The 21,451-nt window shown below is 44.1% G+C and overlaps 2 protein-coding genes across 6 annotated transcripts in view; one reads left to right on the top strand and one right to left on the bottom strand.

The window, feature by feature from the left end:
- The first annotated feature begins 65 nt into the window (after window positions 1-65).
- Window positions 66-20,674, top strand: LOC125402101 (protein FAM228A). The gene is made up of 7 exons (XM_048436669.3): window positions 66-1,694; window positions 8,421-8,489; window positions 9,850-10,038; window positions 11,357-11,444; window positions 11,547-11,706; window positions 14,957-15,095; window positions 18,604-20,674. Exons 1-7 carry the CDS (start codon window positions 1,602-1,604, stop codon window positions 18,766-18,768), a joined length of 903 nt encoding a protein of 300 aa, XP_048292626.1. The 5' UTR covers window positions 66-1,601; the 3' UTR covers window positions 18,769-20,674.
- Window positions 20,393-21,451, bottom strand: part of Itsn2 (intersectin 2) — a 116,024-nt gene continuing 114,965 nt past the window's right edge. For all 5 annotated transcript variants that reach the window (XM_087907446.1, XM_087907445.1, XM_087907447.1 and 2 more), the window contains one exon: window positions 20,393-21,286. In XM_087907446.1, the coding sequence (XP_087763572.1) occupies window positions 21,129-21,286 (158 nt within the window). In that variant the 3' untranslated portion in view covers window positions 20,393-21,128. The remainder of the gene's footprint in view (window positions 21,287-21,451) is intronic.

Below are 21,451 nucleotides of genomic sequence, written 5' to 3'. Positions count from 1 at the left end.
TGGTGGTGCATGCCTTTAATCCCAACACTTGGGAGGCAGGCAAGTGGTTCTCTGTGAGTTTGAGGCCAGCCTGGTCTACAGGATGAATTCCAGGACAGCCAAGAATACACAGAGAAACCCTCTCTTGAAAACAAAAGCAAAAAGAAATGACAGTACATTTCCCCAAAAGTGTATTTTCCTCTGAAGTTAAAAAGTTCACAGAAGGGGCCAACAAAAAGAGCCATCTTCCTGAATGCCTGTCTCAATTCACTTGACTTGTGACTGAGTTAGTCTTTCTGCCTAGGAATCACTGAAATTGAGCTTTAAAGTATCAATTGTATTGTCATATTTGATTGCAATGCCATATTTATTATTTGCCTTATACCAGGAGTATTCTAGGCTCTTGCCTCCAATCTACACATGGTTCCAGGTGAAAACTTAATTAAAAATTGTGAAACATTATGTTGTGGGAAATTTCAGAAAAGTATATACAAATAGAGATAATTGTATAAGAACCCCTCATCCAATCTCAATAAAAAAAAAAAATTATGGTCTGTCCTCACCTACTTTTCAACCACAACGGATTGTGGAAGTAGTTCCTAGATATGTTTTCAAAAAACGCCTGTCCAGGTGGTAGCGAGTGGACTCATGGGAATGACAATTCCAAATACTTCCCAAGTCCTCAGAGCCTCGACCCCGTAGGGGCCTATCTGGATGTAATCCTTCCTTCCAGAGGCCGATGCAGGAGGAGCACAAGGTCCAGGCCAGACCTGGTGCGTAGGCTTAAGATGAAATGTAAAAGGTTTCAGATATTGTTACATTACATATTTTCACAGTATTTAATATTTGTCAGGTGCGCACAATTTGCTATCATGACACATTAAACACTACATTTGTGTTTATATTTTTTTATTTTTCATATTAAACTACTAGCATTATAAGCTTCATCTAGGGACTGTGGCATCCCTGCACACGCACAAGCTGAGGAGAAACACCCGCGAGAGGCAAGGGAGAGGTGTAAAAACTGCTCTAGTTTTCTGTCAGCGGGCCATTCCAGAGACGTTGGTGTCGCAGATCACGTGACCCTGCTTCATGCTTCGACAGGGCCCGAGACACCACCCACGGGAACTGACGGAGGCAGGGTGCAGGATGCCCAGGGTAGAAACCAGCCTGAGAGCAGCCCGACCCTGAGGCAGCCTGGGAGGCCTGTGGGTCTGAGGTGACCAGACCAGCGCAGGAGAATCCATCCGAGGGGAGGGGAGGCCTGTGGCCCTGAGGCAACCAGACAAGCACAGGAGCTTCCATCTGTGGGAGGGTAACCTGCCACTAAGAGTTTCCATCTGAGAAGGCCACCCTTACCGATTCAAGATGCCTTCAGCCCAGGAGCATCCATCTGAGAGGAAGCCTGCAGCCTGAGGTGGCCACCCCTCCCAGTTGAGGGCCCAAGGCTACGCATCCTGTGTTGCCTCCTGCTTTGGTCCCCAGAACAGCGTGGGAAGGACAGCGAGGCACACCCGGGTCTCTAGGACACAAGAAAGAGGGGCTGAGTCCCTAAGGCCCTGCTTTTTCCACATCGATACAAAAAGTTCCTCAGTTTTTCTTGCTCAGAGATTCTATTATTTATGGCTGCCACAAAAACTTGGAGCTGTGATGACTATTTCAGTGTGGACAAACTAATGGAATGGCCAGAGCCGGAGTCTGTTTCTTTAATGGAGGTAACAGCATGGCTTTTTCTCCCCTTTCTTTTCCTTTTTTTTCTTCCTTCCTTCATTTCTCCCCCCTCCTTCCTCCTTCCCTCTCTTCCTTCTCTCTTCCCTTCTTGCTTTTTCATAAGAAGCAGGATAATGTAAATGGAGCCCATTGATAGTTCCAATTGTGAATCCACTGTCAGGATTGGCTTGGCTTAAAAAGGCTGAAAGGTTTGATTTTTGAGATGTTGTCTTTCCAGGAGACACACAATTCCTTGAGTTTATAACCAGTTTGGCCTCAATCACTCATCTGTTTCCAATATTAGAACAGTTCTTCTTGGCTTAGGTTGGGTATGCAGGAAGAGTCAGTGAGTGGGAGCACCTGGGTTCAGATTTGGCCAAATGCCATCCTGAAGGACAGACGGCAGCAGCTGGCTGCCAGGCAGGTAAACACGACAAGTCAAATTTGTCCAAAGCGCTTCAGTTTTATGGGATTCTATGGTTTGCCTCATTAAAAAGCAAGCTCTTGAGACTTTATCTTGCCCCCTCTGTCATGGTGGAGAGAAGAGTTGTGAAAAGTGAGTTCACTATTTTTGTGTTTCTGAACAGCGGATTTCAGAGGAGCTGCTACGGATGATTAGTTCGTCTATATTTTCTAAAAAAATATGCAAAGAATGATTTATCAATGACAATGACTATCTAAATCTCTCTTTTTTAAAAAAAAAAGTTACATTTTTTTTTTTTTGTTTTGCTTTGTTTTACTTTTTCTGAGACAGGGTTTCTCTGTAGTTTTGAAACCTGTCCTGGAACTAGCTCTTGTAGAACAGGCTGGCCTGGAAATCACAGAGATCGGCCTGCCTTTGCCTCTCGAATGCTGGGATTAAAGGCCTGCGCCACCACTGCCCATTACATTGGTTTATAGGTGTGTGCTTGCAGAAGGCAGACACACAGGTGGTGTAGCATGCATTTGGAAGCCAAAGGACAACTATCAGGAGCGGGTTCTCTCTTCCATGGGTCCCTTGGATTGAACCCAGCTGGTCAAGCATGGTAGCAAGTACTTTTACCAGCTGAGCTTTCTTGACAGCCTCTCTCATATTATTGTGATTATTATTATTACTATTATTTTATTTATTTATTTACATATTTAATAGTAGACCTAGCTGGCCTTGAATTTGTTATGTAGTGTGGAAAGTCCTTCTGTATATGTGTTGTTTTTATTGGTTAATAAAGAAGCTGCTTTTGCATATTTAACAAGTGGTGCTGGCATAACTGGATATCAACATGTAGAAGAATGAAAATAGACCCATATCTATCACCATGCACAAAACTCAAGTCCAAATGGATCAAAGACCCCAACATAAAGCCAGCCACACTGAACCGTATAGAAGAGAAAGTGGGAAGTACACTTGAATACATTGGCACAGGGAACCACTTCCTAAATATAATCCTAATAGCACAGACAGTGAGAGAACCAATGAATAAGTGGGACCTCATGAAACTAAAAAACTTCTGTAAAGCAAAGGACACAGTCAACAAGACAAAACAACAGCCTACAGAATGGGAAAAGATCTTCACCAACCCCACATCAGAGGTCTAATCTCCAAAATATACAAAGAATTCAAGAAATTGGTCATCAAAAGAACAAATAGTCCAATTAAAAAAAATAGAGTACAGACCTAAGCAGAGAACTCTCAACAGTGGAATCTAAAATGGCTGAAATGCTCAACATCCTTAGCCATCAGAGAAATGCAAATCAAAACAACTCTGAGATTCCATCTTACACCTGTAAGAATGGTCAGGATCAAAAACACTGATGACAACTTATGCTGGAGAGGTTGTGGGGAAAAGGGAACACTCCTGCATTGCTGGTGGGAATGCAAGCTGGTACAACCGCTTTGAATGTCAGTGTGGTGATTTCTCAGAAAATTAGGAAACAACTTTCCTCAAGACCCAGTAATACCACTTTTGGGTATATATCTAAAGGATGCTCAATCGTGCCACAAGGACAGTGCTCAACTATGTTCATAGCAGCTTTGTTTGTCATAGCCAGAACCTGGAAACAACCTAAATGCCCCTCGTCCGAAGAATGGATAAGGAAAAATGTGGTACATTTACACAATGGAGTACTACACAGCAGAAAAAAATAACAACATCTTGAATTTTGCAGGAAAATGGATAGAGCTAGAAAACATTATTTTGAGTAAGGTAACCCAGACATAGAAAGACAATTATCACATGTGCTCACTCATAGGTGGTTTTTAAACATAAAGCAAAGAAAGCCAGCCTACAAACCACAATCCCAGAGAACTTAGACAACAATGCAGACACTACAAGAGATTTATGTAGCTAATCTACATGGAAAGTAGAAAGCAGAAAAAGACAAGATCTCCTGAGTAAATTGGGAGCATGGGAACTTTGGGGGAGGGTTGAATGGGGGAGGAAAGAGGCAGGTAAGGGAGCAGAGAATAATGTAGAGCTCAATAAATATCAATAAAAATGTATTAAAAAGGAAGAAGCTGCTTTTGGCCAATGGCTTAACAGAACATAGCCAGGCTGGAAGAGATATATATAGAGAGAGTAGGTGGAGTCAGAGAGAAGCCATGTAGCTGCTGCTAGAGACCACCGAAACTTTGACTGGTAGGTCACAACCTTGTGGTGATGCACAGATTAATGGAGATGGGTTGGTTTAGAATGTAAGAGCTCGTCAATAAGAAGCTAGAGCTAATAGGTAAAACAGTGATTTTTAACAATTTCTGTGTTATTATTTTAAGTCTGGGTAGCTGGGAACAAACGAGCAGCCTCCACCAATAGGTATGTAGATCATCTCCAGAGTCTTAGGGGTAAAAGTGTGTGCCATCCTACCTGTCTGGCCTTATTTTTAAATAAAGAAGGTTGTTGACCAATAGTATATATAACATTTGATAAGAAGGCTAAAAAATTTTTCAATGATACTTATTAGCATTTTTGTTACTACTCTAAATAAATAGTGATTATTCTACTTTTTTAAAAAAATGTATACCTTTCCCATTGGCATCTTGAGATAAATCTGAGCAGGCTTTAAAGTAAGATTGTACATATTCTAGAACTTACACTGGAGAAGACCCAGCTGGTTCTTTGGATTTCATGTGAGCATATTAATTGTGGATGGAAAATATAGCCCTCCTTTTGAAACTTCTGTTGTTTATGGATGTGTTTGAGTTTGGGATTTAGCTGATCTTGATGCATCCAATGTGGTAGAACAGGAGGAAGAGTCATGATGGAATAACAAACTCTAAGAAATCAAAAGTAAGAGTTTCACAACAGGCCATTGTTTTAGGACATACTGTATCTCTTCCAGACACTGGCCTCACAGTGCCTTTTCATCTGTTCCTCTGTAATAATTCAAGAATGAAAGCTGGTTCATAGTGATGCAGCTAAGAAAGCACCATACAAACACAAGAGCAGAAATATACATATAACAAAACTGACCTTTATGTCAATAAACCAAGATCCATACCAATGCAAAGTATTCATCTCTATATCATATCCCCCTTTATGTGTAAACAAACATTTATAAACAATATTTGGGAATTGGGGCATAGTTCTCTCCAAACTACTTCCTGCTTTTTGATGGGCAAAGTATTTTGGGGGCGGAGAGGTTCATAGAGACCTTTCTGGGGAGGTCTTAGTTCATCAAACCACATTAGTCTGGAAGGAATCACAGGTTCTCATTCTCTGTAGAAACAAAAACAGAACCTCTTTTCCAAAGTAACATATCCTTAGACCCAAATTTTGAAGTCAAGATACCTTTAAAATATGTTGGTTTAGCTTAGAAGGCTGTACAATAACATGCCTCTTTTACTCAGCTCATTTACAGTCAAAAAATTTAAAGAAAAACAATAATATGCATAATCAGATTCTCTGTGTATTTTTCATCTTTACGTGGATTATTTTTCTTTACTCCTTTAATCTATGACTGTCTGTACTCTGCCTTTTTAAAGACTTTACTTTTTTTTTTTTTTTTGGTTTTTCGAGACAGGGTTTCTCTGTAGCTTTGGTGCCTGTCCTGGAGCTAGCTCTTGTAGACCAGGCTGGCCTTGAACTCACAAAGATCCGCCCGCCTCTGCCTCCCGAGTGCTGGGATTAAAGGCGTGCGCCACCACCACCTGGCTAAGACTTTACTTTTTTAAAAAAAAAAATTTACTTCTTTTTATAGCTATTTTTTCTCTCTCCCATGCCTACATACATTTATCCAATACTGTGGCACATTTAGAGGTCTTTTTCATCTGAGTTTGTCTTTATTGTGTGTGTATCTGTATTTTCTGATCAGGAGCACTTTTTCTTTTAATGCCAAGCGGGTGTGGCTAGCACCAACTCTGAGGTCCTGCCTGTTGAGTCTGCCCAATCCAACATAGCAGAGACATGTTCTCTGCCTCTGAGAGCCATGCACACTGCCTCAGCTCTAGGGTCGCAGCAGATCTATGACACCATTAAGCAATTTGTAGCACACTGCTCACAGATCTCATTTAAGTGTTTGGCCTCTTCCTGAAAGAGCCAGAGCTATTAGTGCTGCCAGCATGAACCAGGATGCAACTGTTTCTTATGCTGAATCAGTAAGCCTTTTCTTAAAGGAGCCATGGTGCCCCTGTTTGCCACCAGCAAAAAGAACCCATCCAAAAAAAAAAAAAAATATGGCTACCAAGAAGCTGCAGTAAACTTTTTTTCTTTAAGATTTATTTACTTATTATGTGTACAGTAGTCTCAGTATTTCTCTGCATGTATGCCTGCAGGCCAGAAGAGGGCACCAGATCTCATTACAGATAGTTGTGAGCCACCATGTGGTTGCTGGGAATTGAACTCAGGACCTTTGGAAGAGCAGGCAGTGCTCTTAACTGCTGAGCCATCTCTCCAGCCCCAGTAAACTTTGTGTGTGTGTGTGTGTATGTGTGTGTGTGTCTGTCTGTTTGTCTGTCTGTCTATAATTCCTTTTTAAGTTCTCTCAGATTTTATGTGGATGTAGTCAGCTCACGTTGGTGCACCAATTTGTTGGTGCACCAATTTGCAGGTCTGGTCGGCTGCCCAGACCCAAAATTGCACAACAACTATATTAATTACAACATTGCTTGACCAATAGCTTAGGCATATTAACTAACTCTTACATCTTAGATTAACCCATTCCTATTATTTTGTATTTTGCCATGAGTCTCGTGGTTTACTGGTAAAGTTCCAGGGCTTTTGTCTCCTTCAGCAGTTACATGGCCTCTCTCTGACTCCACTTCACTAAGGATGTTTTTTTCTAGTTCCATACATTTACATGCAATTTTCAAGATGTCATTGTTTTTTTACTGCTGAGTAGTATTCCATTGTGTTAATATACCACATTTTCTTTATCCATTCTTCAGATGAGGGGCATCTAGGCTGCTTTTAGGTTGTGGTTATTACAAATAATACCACTGTGAACACAGTTGAGCAAATGTCCTTATAGTGTGATTGAGAATCCTTTGGGTATAGAACCAAGAGTAGTATTGCTGGATTTTGAGGTAGGCTGATTCCCACTTTTCTGAGAAACTGCCTTACTGATATCCAGAGTGGTTGTACAAGTTTGCATTCCCACCAGCAATGGAGGAGTGTTCCCCTTACTCCACATCCTCTTCAACATAAGCTATCATTGTTGTTTCTGGTCTTAGCCATTCTGACAGGTGTACGATGGAATCTCAGAGTAATTTTGATTTGCATTTCCCTGATGGCTAAGGATGTTGAGCAATTCCTTAAGTGTTTTTTGGCCAGTTGAGATTCATCTGTTGAGAATTCTCTGTTTAGCTCTATACCCCATTTTTTAATTAGATTATTTGGTATTATATGATGTCTAGTTTCTTGAGTTCTTTATATATTTTGGAGATCAGTCCTCTGTCTAATGTGGTGTTGGTGAAGATCTTTTCCCATTCAGTAGGCTGCCTTTTTGTCTTATTGACTTGTCCTTTGCTTTACAGAAGCTTTCCAGTTTTAGAAGTTTTCATTTATTTATTGTTGCTTAAAAATGATTAGTAAGCTTCTTGGAACTTTATTTATTTATTTATTTATTTTAAAGATATATTTATTACATATACAGTGTTCTGCTTGCATGTATAGCTGCATACCAGAAGAGGGCACCAGATCTCATTACAGATGGTTGTGAGCCACAATATGGCTGCTGGGAATTGAACTAAGGACCTCTGGAACAGCAGCCAGTGCTCTTAATCTTTGAGCCATCTCTCCAGTCCGGAACTTTATTTTTTATTCTTAACTATATGTACCATATGTGGGTATGTGTATTTTAGTGCTTATGCTTAAAGAGACCAGAAGCATTGGATCCCGTGGAGCTAGAGTTACAGCAGATGTGAACTGAACTGCTGGATGGACATAGGTGTTGCCAAATCAAACCTAGTCCTCTGCAAGGGCAGTTTGTGCTTGTAACTGCTGAGTCATCTCTCCAGCCCAGCTTCTTGAAACTCTAACAAAATATGATTTCATGATGTAATGTCAGGGATGTGTTTCAAAATAGTCTAGGTAGCTGATGGAAAAATGAGTAGGGGTTTAAATGAAATAAGATTGAGTTGCTACCCATTAAAGCTAGATTATGAGCTTGTGGAGAACAGGATTTGAAGTGTCCCATCATAAGGAGTTAGAACTATGCTGGGAGATACAGGCGCTAGATTTTCAGGAACACTGGCCTGGGACTTGTCACTCTGTTGCTTCCTTCAGAGTGTTTAACTTCCCGTTCAATTTTGTTCTTAGGTATTAGCTCGAGAAGACATCGATGAAGCTGTGCATGCAATATTGTTCCGAGAAAACTACATTGTGAAGGTGAGTGGCTGCGCGCTGCGTTCTGGAGAAACACGAGTGGATGCCGTGCTCGGATGCTGTGAAGATTACAAACTTAGGAGAGCAAAGGCTTGTGTTGGCTCAGAGATTCAGGGCATCCTGTCAATAGTCACTTCACATAAAAGCAGGCAACAGCCAGAGCTGCTCACCTCTGAGCTTTTAGGAAGCAACAGGGGAAGCAAGGAAAGTGTGTCAGGATTTTCTTCAGAGGTATGCTCTGGGCAACCTAACTTCTTCCTACCAGTCCTGCCTTCAAAAGTTTACAGCACCACCCCATGGCCTCATGAGCTGGAAACACGAACTAGCACACGAGTTTGGGGGCACGTTTTACATTCAGGCTGTAATATTCTGCCCGAGAGACTCATCTGCAGGCAGAATGAGGTGCCCCTGATTTACACCTTTGAGCTGTGTAGCCCTGAGAGGGTGCCACTCTTTGCAGGATCACTAAAAGGTCCCACATCTTGTATGGATCTGCCCTTAAGGAATCTGAGGGATCATTTTAACTGCTTCCCCCTCATTGACTTGTACCAAATGGAAATTCTTCTCTAACAAAACTTGCCTCTTTTTCCTATTTTTCCATACTGCATTGGGAAATATAAAAATCACCAGAAATTAATTAGCATTTAAGGGTAATGATCAATTAAGTTACTAATAATTACTATTGGATCAACAAACTTTAAAGGCATTAATTTCCACCTGAAAGATAGCATTATAATAGTACTTTGACATTTTTATTGTGATTTGAATTTACAAAGTGGACATTCATTCTCTCTCTTAGCATAGTTTATTGAGTACACTGTAAGAGTCAATGGGCCAGGCAGTAACTAAATTACTTGCCCATAAATTCTCATTTAAGTATCAAAAGCAGTCTTGGGGTTAATGCCTTTCACAGGTCAGGGAGCAGCATAAAAGCAAGTTCAGTGTCCTTGTTCTTCCAGATCCAGCACAGACCTTGTGGTTGAAAAGCTTAGATAGAGAATGAATGTCTGGGCAGCATTTTAACCAGAAATGAGAATCTGGTGAGTTAGGGAAGGCTTCATTGGGTTCATGAGTTGGATAACAGTTTAACTCGAAGGTGCAGTATGATTGAGAAGTTTTCATATTTTCTTCCTGGCCTGTGTTTTCAAGTTCTCTCTCTGAAGTTTATTCTGCGTTCCAGTTATTTGGAGTGAGGACTAGGCCACATGAATGGGAAAGCTTAGGAATGGGTGTTTTCTCCCTCACTAGCACAATGAATGAATGGGAAAGTTTAGGAATGGGTGTTTTCTCCCTCGCTAGCACAATGACAGGAATAACAAGTGACAATAACAAGTGACCCTTGTTGTTTATGTTACTTTGTCAGAGAATGGATACATATATTCAGCATCAGGCTGTTTTGAAGGAAAGAAGAAAAGAGATGTTACATAAGAAATGGGTTGAAAATGTAGTACGGCCTCTTCAGCAGAGAATTATAGAAAAAGTGATTTCATATAGAAAACCTGGACAAAGTCAAGTGAAATATGAATACTGCCTAAAGCACACGAGTAAACCGGTTGGTACTGGATTTTATTGCTTCTACGTAACTATGACGCCATTCTTGTTCTTGTCCTCCTGTTGTTTCCTTCTCTGCCCTGCCGTGTCTGGGTCGTTCCATCGTTCTCAGGTGTGTCTGCTGGCGCTCACAGCGTCAGGTGTTAGGTGTGCATCAAGGTAGGGAGAGAGGGTGGTGCCAGGACTCTTTGTACCACTCCTTTTATCAGAAAACAGAGCCTTCAGCATTCCCTAGGCCGACCTTTTAGCTTTCAGTCTTACCAGGACTGGGTCAAATGGCAAGTCCTAGTTCAGAACAGGGCCGGGAGAGAGAGTTCCAATCCCTGTAGGAGGAAGTGGGTGGGGAAGAAGCAGACTGCATTAACCTCAGGGACAGACCGTTCTTATCTTCGCTGTCTTGACAGAACAGCACCATTCAGTGTCTTATTTTGAAGATGTCTTTCACTTTGAGGTCAGGAACCTCTTCAGGAATTTATGCCCTCCTATTTTGCAATATCAAATTTAAGTCTACTGGCTTTAAGTGTCCTCCTATTGGATTTTTACTGTTTGGTTTTATGGGTCTTTCAGCCCCAGGTATTTGCTAAACTGTAGAACAGTTTAGACAGAACGTTAGAAACACTGGGTATCATCAAGTATATTTATAAATAGAATTTCAGAAAATGTGCATTAACTATTAATTCCCAAATGTCCTAAGAGGTGGAACTCAAGATGTAATCCAAGTGTGTTGGAATCAAGGAGTGTGATCTTTCAGGGTTGTAGAAGTGGAGAAAGGCTTATGGTTGGCGGGAGATTCCTTTTAAATGGTCTCAGTGCCTCCCTGACACAGGCTTACATTCCTTAACCCCGCCCCTCCCCAGAGCAGTGGGCAGTGTCCCCGCCCACTGGGAGAACTTTTCCTCCCAGACTGGTTAGGAACAGTGTTTGTGCTCCTAAAGGCATGAACGGGTGCCTCTCACAACCAAGGTGTCACTTGTATGATTTGTTCTAGACTGAGAACGCGTAAGGACCGAACTCGGCCTTGGCGTAGCATGGAATAGCTGAGCAAATAGTATTGACTAAAACAATGGCTTAGTAAAGCTACGAATAGAAGCCGCCTCTTGCACGTGGGTCGGCCCCCTCCGTTTTCCTACCCGCAGTTACAGTCCCTGAAGCATTTCCACCGGAGGCAGCTTCTCCCCCTGCGCTGTGCCTGACTTTATTCCTCAGTCTTGATCATGTCTTTGGTGGAGAAAGGCCTCGCTGACGTTATTTAGGGATAGATTTGAACACTCGCTGTAAACTGCAATGGGGGACTCAAAGACTCTCATTTTCTCCTGTAGACGAAAGCCGATCCAAAGTGTGAGTGTCTGTTCCGTAGACAGCAAGAGCTCCGAGAAGCTAAAGGAACCCGCTACCTGCACGGCACAGGTGCTTTGCGACCACAGCTAAATGTCAAACATCCCCCCACCCCCCGAAGAGCGCAGGGATTGGTTTTACGGAGTTTGATTTTGCTCTGGTGTCTTCCTGTAGAGAAACAGAGCGACAAGCAAAAAGAACCTAAAGGAACCAGAAAGGCTCCCCTCTTCAGCAGATCACCCAAGTTCATGCTCACTTCCCATGGCATCGTTCCCAAAGAGAGGCAGAGAGCCTCTGCCCAGCCTGTGTGGAATAAGCCAGCTGGCACATGCAGGTACAGAGTAACCAGATAAGTCAGCCTGAGCTCTAGGGGTTCTCCCAGAAGAGAACAGAAAGAGAGCGTCTAGGGGCCAAGGGTGTGGAAACTGTTGGTGGTTGTTGAACCTGGGTGGTAGATTCAGTATATTTTTAAGCGTTTATACCAAAGTCGTTTTTGAAAGCTCTCGTGATCTCTGTGTTAACAGAACAAAGTCATAATCGTCTCAATAAACAAAGAATCAAAATAAAAAATCTAGCCACACCCCCAAATTAGCTCATAATTAGAGAGATAGAAATTAGCTTACTTAATTTGCAATAGAGTTCTAGAAATCATAGAGATTTCAGTGAAACGCTAAATGTTTTCCCCGTGACTTCCTGAGTCAGATAAAGAAACTCACTATTGCCACTTCAGATTTATGCCAGAGACCTTAATTAATAAGAGAGGGGAGAGAAATAAAAGGTAAAAGAAAAGGGAAACAAGAAAAAAACCCTTCCTTTTTAACAGAAAATCTGAAGCTCTACATAAAAAACTCAAAGGCTATAAATAATTTTTGTTTTGTTTTTATTTTTGAGGCAGGGCTTCTCTGTACATCCCTGACTGTCCTGAAATATAAATAAATATTAAAAATTAAAAGTTGCAGTGAGGGACTCAGGAGCCCCAGCCCCTAGCTAAGAGGTTATTGACAGTTGATGGCTTTTAGAAGAGGGGTAATAATTTTTTCTTGAGGGTGTGTCCCTTAGTAGACTGCCTGTTCTCCAGCGCCTGGCCCCGCTCTCATGAGCACATGGACAGCACAAACTGAATCTGGTGGGCTATTAAAAAAAAAAAAGAAGAGGACATGAAGTTGGGAGGGGATGAGGGATGAGAGATGGGGAATGAATCTGGGAGGAGTTAGGGGAGGAACGAGGGATGACTATGACCCAAGTACATTGTATACATGTATGAATTCTCGAAGAATCCATTAAAATATTAAAAGTAATAAAGTTCAGAAAGATTATCAAGTACAAAGTCAATACACAAATCATTTTACTTTCTCTCTATCTAACCAGAAAATGAAATTATGTGTGATAGTAACAAAAGAAGCATACCTCTGGCCGTCCACAGGACCACAGGACCTTATACATCATTTCTCATACATGGTACTTATTGGTCTTTGAGACCAGAAAATTCTTTGTTTAGGTTTTTCCGCAATATCTGTCCTCTGTCCATATGGCCTTGCTTCCCTGATGATGAGTCCTACCTCCAAATACTACTCTGAAGGCAGAATCAGACCTAATTGAGAGCTACTTTAAGAGGAATAAAGTAAGAACTAAATTAGCCAGGCAGTGGTGGTGCATGACTTTAATCCCAGCACTTGGGAGGCAGAGACGGAAGGATCTCTATGAGTTGGGGACTAGCCTGGTCTATGGAGTGAGTTCCAAGACAGTTAGGGCTACACAGAGAAACAAACAAACAGATAAGAACCAACTGAACGGGAAGATGTACCATGCTCATGGATCAGAGTACTCAAAATTAAAAACATGAAAAGTTCTAAAATCTGTCCATACATTCAGTTCAATCTGAATGAATCACAGATATTTGTCTGGAGTGTGTATGTATGTGTGTTTATGTGTACATGAAAATTGAGCTAATTCTAAATTTTATAGGACTACTTTATCAGGTATTAAACTGACTTAAAAATTGTACCAAATCAACAACTTGACTTACAGACCAGGCTGGCCTCGAACTCACAAAGATCCACCTGTCTTTGCCTCCCAGTGCTGGGATCAAAGGTGTGCATCAACATACAGCCTGGCGAGTTTCTTTTACTTTTAAGAGCTTTTTTATTTAAACACTAACAATGACATAACTTCTCAGTGGTGGAGAGACCTTTTCTTGCTCTTCCCCCCTTCACCCTCCCTTTCAGCCCCTCAGCCAGAGCTGCCACAGCTCCTCTAGCCTCGCTTTAGTCTGGCCTCTCCCACCTAACAGCTTGAATGATCACTTCCCAGTGGAAGGCTTTCCAGTGGCCTCCTCTAATCCTCTCAGCAGAGTCGGGTTCCTTACAGCTGTTGAGACACTGCCTGACACCCCTCACTCCCACCCGCCAACCCTGCTACCAGCCTTGCTAGAAGGCTTGAAAAATCCCCTTTCCTTAAAGCAAAGAAGTACATACTAGCCCCAGAAATGTCTGGATAGAGCCAACTGTTTACAATTTCCCGATCTGCCAGGCTGTTGTGCTTTTTGTTCCCTGTTGCCTGGTATCCTAGCCCAGGCAAGTATGACATCTCATCTCGCAATAGATGACGAGACTGCTAGATGAATAAGGGTGTCGGAATAGGCAGCAATGGCCGTGACTCTGCCAGGCGTCCAGAGGGCGCCCTGTGTAAAGGAAGGGAAGAACTAAAGAGCAGTACGCTAGGTTAACCAGGGGCAGTTGATTGCAAAAAGCAGAATCTTTCTCAAGTGGAAAAGGAGAGAAGGCTAGATACATTGGAAAGTCCCCGTATATTACATAACCAGCAAGAAAGCCAGGCTGCTTGAGGGACCATGATGCCTGTCGTCTCCTCTGAGACTTCGGGCTCTCGTCATCCCTTCTTCTTGAGGAGTTGCTGTGCCTGTGGGCTTTCTCTGTTCTGCGCATGTGCTGCCTAGTCGATTGCGCTTCTCCCTGACTTCCTGGCCTGAGTACACACACAGGCTGCCTGTGGCCCTTTTCTTTCAATCCCAGGTCGAAGGATCGAGGGTCTGCCTCAGCCACAGCTGGAGAACAGTCCCATGACTCACATGATAGTTGTGTTAGCCAGCTTCATCTGTGCCATTTGACTTAAGAAAGGTTTATTGAACTCCTATTTTGGAAGGAAGAGACCACGGTTCCACAGTCCCTCTCACCCCCAGACCTCTAACTTCATTCTTTAAAGATCCATAGCACACCCAACACCACCACTCTGGACTCCCAGCCTTCCCATACGGACCTTTAGGGACATTATTCCAGCTTGACCAGATGGGCGGGCTCCAGTGATGTCTAGCTAGCCCTTTCTTTTCACAAAACGAATATCAATCAAATTCATTCAATAACTTTTTTTTTCTTCGAGACAGGGTTTCTCTGTGTAGCTTTGGAGCCTGTCCTGGAACTCACTCTGTAGACCAGGCTGACCAGAGATCCTCCTGCCTCTGCCTCCTAAGTGCTGGGATTAAAGGCGTGGACCACCACCACCCGGCTTCAATTGCTTTTGAATTGTTCACGCTGAATTGAGATTCCCCCCCCCCCTGCTTTTCTCCTCAGTACTGAAAAGCTTTGTACATCCCAGTCACATTTGCCTCAGGAGGAGAAGACCTGCAACCTAAACCAGATTGTCTTTGAAAGGCAGTTCCGTTCCTCTAAGCTCAGCCCGAAGAAGAAAGAGGCTGAGAAGAAGGGTCCGGTAAGCTGAGGTCTGGGAGTGGGTCTGAGTGGACGGCACTACAATACCCACTGCCCAGAACAGCCAGCAGAACCTGGCAGAGCACTCCCCTGCGAGGAAGAGGGAAAAGTGGAGGCAGTGGGGGCAGTCAAGTCCTGCAGTGAGATGGTGGGTGGCCTGGTGCTCTGTTCCTCTGCCCTGACGGGCGCTGAGCGTGGAAGGGACTCAGAAACACAGCGTAGGTGGGTCCAGAACACAGGTGCACACCTGTCTTTACAGGGTGAGATCAAGAAGACTGGCCAGAGCCGGTTTACCAGCAACTTCAGCCCTCCTCTTTCCTGAGCCGTCCTGCCTCTTGACAGTTTTCTACCCTTTACTATTCATTGAAAACAGACTGTAACCGGATCGGACATTTTGCTCTTAGCCAGGCATGGTGGTGCACACCCATAATCCTAGCGCTTGGGAAGTGAGGGCAGGAGGGTAGAAAATTCTAGACCAGGGACTGGAGAAGATGGGTAAGCTGTCAACAGTACTGGCTGCTCTTCCCCAGGACCCAGGTTGTATTCCAGCACCCACACAGGGAACTGATGCCCTCTTCCGGACTCCGTGGGTACTGCATGTGTATAGTGCACAGGCCTACAAGCAGGCGAAACACACATATACATGTAATAGAGGCCAGCCTGGTCACACGGCAAGACCCTGTCTCAAAAAACTACCATCATCAGCTACAAAAATTGTTCTTAATTCAGCTATAATAGGTAATTTAAAAAATGAAACTCGAGAAAAAGGGGTGGAGGGCAAAATGAACTTTTGCGTATTTCAAAGGGAATATCCCACACACAGAGTTTTGCATATAGGGCAAAGGATTGCGTGGGCTTCTGGCCTCTTTGTCTCCCCCTTCTCTCCCTTTGAGGCTTAGTCATAGAGCTTAGAGTCTCTGTGGCTGCAGCACATGGCACATGGTTGTTTCCTTATCCCTGCCACGCTGAGAGCTAACGACTCAGAAGTTGTTACATTAATTTTCTTTATTCTTGAGAATCTCATATACATGTACAATGAAATATCACAGATATCCCTGTTTCTCCCAACTGCCTCCAAATGACTCTCAACACAGACCCCTCTCCAAATTCATGTCCTTGTCATTGTCCCTCCTCCTTCTCCATAACTAACATAACGTGTAATTAGTGCTGCCCTTATCTGTATGGTGCTGGGCCCATCCACAATGTGTGGGGAACCTACCACTAGCAACACATTAAAGCAAAGAAAAAGATTCTCCTTCCTTCCGCAGTTATAAGCTGCCAATAGTTCCTCAGTAAGACATGGGGTCTGGGCATCACTCCCCCCATCTATGCCAGATTTCTGGCTGAATTGGCTTTAAATACCACAGCTGCTGTGAACTCATGAGGGCGACAGCCATGCCAAGCTCACAACGTGATTACGGAAGTTACAAAATAATCCCATACTAGTTCAGAATTATGTATAATAAAGGGTTATTTATTAAGGTGGGGGAACTCGAACTCATGGATCACTGTCCTAGATCACAGTCCTCTGCATGAATGGGGAACAGGAACCAAATCTAGCAGCTGAAGCGAGAACCGGAAGCAAGAGAACGAGTGCACACTTTACAACTTTATTTGTATATAAGAGACCACGCCCAAGTGTGCTGGGATCTTAAAGGCTATTGACTGAAGGAGCAGGAGGAGCTCCCACAGCAACAGCACTCCTCCCAATTATCAATCAGACACACAGACACACACACTTTATATATATATATATATATATTCAGAGGGACTCACTATGTAGTTCTGGCTGAACTCGCTCTGTAGACCAGGCTGGCCTCAAACTCATAGAGATCCATCTGCCTCTGTCTCCTGAGGCCGTACCATTATGTCCAACTCTTATATTCTTCCTACTTCCTTTTTCTCAGTGTCCCATGAGCCTTGGTGGTGGTTGGGTGGGTATACTGAGAATGATGATCCTTCTAGGACTGGGCACTAAGTCTCTTGGTCTCAGTACTCAATCAGATGTTTTGTGCCCCAGCTCCTCCTCAGTCATGATGTTCTCAGTCTCCTTAGAAGCAGATTCTCCCTCCAGGAAGATGGAACCATTCGATATTGAGATAGGACATGGTCCTCTCCAGAGCTCACACTCAACTGTGCTCTGGAGTTACCAAGAAATAGCAAATATTTAAGTTAGAGTTTTTGTGTTGGGCCTCGTTCCTTGTAATTCCCAGTCACTGTGGTTCACAAGCCTCAGGCTGGACATGCCTGCTGAGATGGAAGCTTACTTATACACACCCTCATGTCTGTCTGCCTGTCTGTCTGTGTCTATCCCTGTCTCTTTTCACTCTCCCCTCTCTACTTTGCTATATAGAAACTTTTAGTTTGATACAGCCCACTTGTTTTAGGTCCTAATGTGGATTCTACTGCCGTGGTAGGGGAGTCCCCTGCTGTCATCATAAGAGTAAAAACATTTGAAAGAAGGTTTTAAAAGCAATGGTTTGTTTTCTGTTCAAGTACCATTAGTGGGTGGGTTAACAGGTCAACAGACTGTCCCCCTTCAAGACCTTGGGATCTTTGCTATCTTTAGCACCTGGCTTCCAAGGGACTCATTCCTGATAACTTCTTTCTTTCTTTCTTTCTTCCTTTCTTTTTCTTTGGTTTTTTTTTTTTTTTTTGACTTTTCAAGACTTGGTTTCTGTGTGTATCAGCCCTGGCTGTCCTGGAACTTGTTCTCTAGACCAGGCTGCTCTCAAACTCTGCCTCCCAAGTGTTAGGATTAAAGGCGTGCACTACCACCACTGCCCGGCTGAAAAGAATAGATTTTATATCAAGTCGGAGGTGTATCTCAGTGCTTGCACAAAATCTTGGGTTTAATCCCTGTCATTGAAAAGTACACGAACATTTGTATCACTAACACAGCTGGAACAGGAAGAGCATGCACCTCGGTGATAGAACCAGAAACAACTGGGGTCCGAGTCTCAGCAATGTTCCGATCTTACCTGCTTGGCATGCTTATGCGGTTTATTTTGTGGAGGTACTTGAGTGACTTGAGAAATGCTTGCAGAATCAAGTCTAAAAGAACTCTGTCTCCATACAAACCAAACAGAAGTTCCCCGTTACCACCACCCTAGCCTGCTAACATCGTTTTATATGGGACAGGACTAAAGGCAGCACGTGTTTCTTCCTCTCATGTTTTCCGGGCTAGGACCCAGTCACAAGGCTGTCCCTAACTGTGAGTGCAAATGTGCTCAGGAAAGCAGCCCCTGGAGGGTCTGAACACAGCGGAGGGAGTGCTTGGGGACAGCCAGTCACCTCTGCCATACCGTTAAGGTGGGTGGCGTTAAAGACATGGAAAGGCTCATCTGAGAACTGCAGAAACCACCAGAGAAGAGAGGCGAGAAGATTGGCAGGGAACCTGTAAGAAAGGATAGAGGGCTTGGGGTGGGGAACGCTCTGGGGAGGGGATCCTTCCTCTCGTGGGAGCCTGCTTAATCAGCATTACATCCAGCCTTTTCTTCCGTGAACAGGTTTCAGGGACCCGACCACAGAGACCACACTCCTGGGCAGCAGCAGACAGCCACCGTTGGCAGGGGCCACCCGCTGTGGGAAGAAGGGTGATGACCGCAGAGCTCCTGGGGAAGCACCTGGACTCCCTGCAGGGGGCAGCCAGGTCAGGCCTCCAGTGGGCATAGAGCTTCCTGCCTTCACATTACATACACATTTAAGACACTGGGAACGTAGCTTATCTCTAGGTAGGAAGCGGTTGCAAGGACCTGAGGAACAGCAGTTAGTTTTCTAAGCCCTGGCTATGAACTAGGAAGTGTGTGTGGCGTTTTCATTTCACTGAAAACACTTGACAGCAAGACAGCTTGATCATCTCCCAGTACTGGGTGCTCAATGGGGCGTTGCGCCTGGCGTGGGGCCAGTCCCCAGTCAGAGATACCAGGGCTTTATTCAAGTTCAGTCCTGCTCGCACTCCAGGGTGCGACTTCGTCACAGACACTCAGGCCTGGCAGTGGGGTTAAATTGCTCAGAGGGAGGATGCTCTATCATTGTGTGATGCCCCTGGGGGTGGGGGTGGGGGAAACACTGAAGGGGTTTAATGGAACCTCCTCGCCAAGGGGAGATGTCTAGTTATGTGAGGGCTACCCGTTTCTTGGTGGATGGGGTATCTCCTCGCATCCTCTAGAAACTTGGGCTCACATTTCAGTGGGGAAGACAATTTGACTTCCTCAGGGGCAGTTCTGGGTTAATAGGCAAAAAAAAAAAAAAAAAAAAAAAAAAATGGAGTTGCTGGCTGTACCCTTTCTAGCCATCAAAGTCACATGACTCAGATCCTGAGGGCTCCTGTGACCCAAATCTGATGAAGGTGTCCTGACAGTTGAGAGACAGGGACACTTACTCTAGTGAGGATTAAAGTCCCCACGGGCCTGGGGAAGAGTATGGTTGCTGTGTAGCTATGGGTCACAAGTAACCTCAGAGCTTTAAAGCTGCCGGATTGTCAGGGAGTGTAATGCTCCACACGTGGGCTGTCAGCAGCAACTTTCCTGACTTCAACTCTACCTTGCATCAATACCAACCAGACAAGCTCCCCAAACCCAGGAGAGTGGGCAGCGGGCTTGTCCAGCAGCCTGTGCCTGGTCCTTCGGAGCTTCCTAGAATAAGCGGGATACTGGTTGCTTCAGTTTTATGTATCAAGTAGCAGCTTCTTCCTGTTTTAACCAGTGGGTATGTGAGGTCAGCATCTGGAGTCAGCGAAGGGAAAAGTCTTTAAAATATCAGTCCACTGAACTGTGTGTTCCAAATGACTTAGCCAATTTAAACAAGAATGGGGAGAATGGAAGAGCCCTGAGCTCCTGGCTACTCTAGCTGCTGGAGAAAGATCTGTCACCTTTACTCTGTGATCTTCACGGGAGGATTCTGTGTTCAAAATCTTAGTTACTATTTGAAAAATTTCATATTTTAGTATTCAAAGCCAAATAAGCAGTATGGCTATGGCTGTGGCAAGACAGAGGACAGGAAGTGCTGGGGCTGCTGGAGCTGCAGGGCCGCAGAGCTGCAGGCAGTCCTGACCTCTGTCAGGACTTCACCCTTCCCTGTAGGTTGCCCCTGTCAGTGCCAGCGTAGCTCCCACACAGTTCACCTGCCCACAGCAGTGACCTGTGAAGCCAAACCTCAGGAACCTGAGAGATGCACAGAAGGCTCTGGGCAAGCCAGCGGTGGAGTTAAGTAGATCTCCTGGCCCACCCATCCTCAGGATTCTTTATAAGCAGTTTCAGAAGGGAACTGTTAAAAGCATTTCACACATAGTCAAGCTTTGAGAGGAATTACATTCATAAACGTATACTTTTATTCTCTTTCTGTACATGTTGGCAATGATAAAGCTTAAAGATGCATTTCTATGAAATATGCAAAACAAGGAATTTACATAAATAATTTATACCTCAGAAAATTAAAGTTGAAAAATATTCCCACATTATTTTAGAGTTCACAGTATATTTAAAGTACATCAAGCTTCCCTCCTTATATTTCAAACCGTATTGTCTGAGCAGAGAAGGATAAAATCTAACCAGAATAAAAGGATCAAGTTTCTGTTTATTCAGTGCACAAGTGAATGTGTTCTTCACCCACGGCTGCAGTGCTCTTCCCCAGCCCTTCCCCTCCTGAGTGCTGTGGCCCAGCAGGGCTCACGTGTGTGGACCGGTTCCAGCATCACCGACTCCACAGTGGACACATTGACCAAGTGGTAACGCCCGGTGGTCTGATGCCTCATTTCCACATAATACTTTATAGCCCTGAAAATGGAAACCCTGGCACCTCGCGCAGCTGGACGTTAACACTAGTTACAAGGCACTGTGCTGTGGCGTTTGTCTATAGGAAAGGTCATGTTTGCATAGATGGCTAGCAAGTTAGTGTGCAGGAACATACTGGCCCGGCGTGTGGCTTTGTGATGGATGAAGCCATGTGATGCTCCTCGGCCCAGGAAAACGTAGTCTTCCACTCTTAGACCCAGCCTGTGGGCAGCTCCCCTGGTTCTAGCTTCTCCAGGCCCTCAGAGGAGAGTTTTTTGTTCAAAAAGCTGCAGGTCAAAGCGGACCCAGACTTCTCCAGTGGGGACCTCGTGTAGCAGGAGCCGGCGAGTCGTAGGGCCTTTGCTTTCCTGCTCTGTTCGAATTTTTGCCACTGGAACTTCAGTACGACCCAGGAAGTCTGAGGAATAAACATCACATGAGGATCAAGTATCTTTGTTCCTTCTAAGATTTAAAACCTTGCCGAGTAGGAGAGCCCGAAACAGAATATAGATAGCTTTCAAGCCCTGAGTAAGGAGCTCACTGGTTCATGATCTTTGATACTATGGTGGACAAATGCATGGTT

This window comes from Myodes glareolus, chromosome 6, assembly GCF_982192425.1.
Source record: "Myodes glareolus chromosome 6, mMyoGla1.1, whole genome shotgun sequence".
NCBI lineage: Eukaryota > Metazoa > Chordata > Mammalia > Rodentia > Cricetidae > Myodes > Myodes glareolus.
This window is presented reverse-complemented; position numbering and strand designations above follow the sequence as displayed.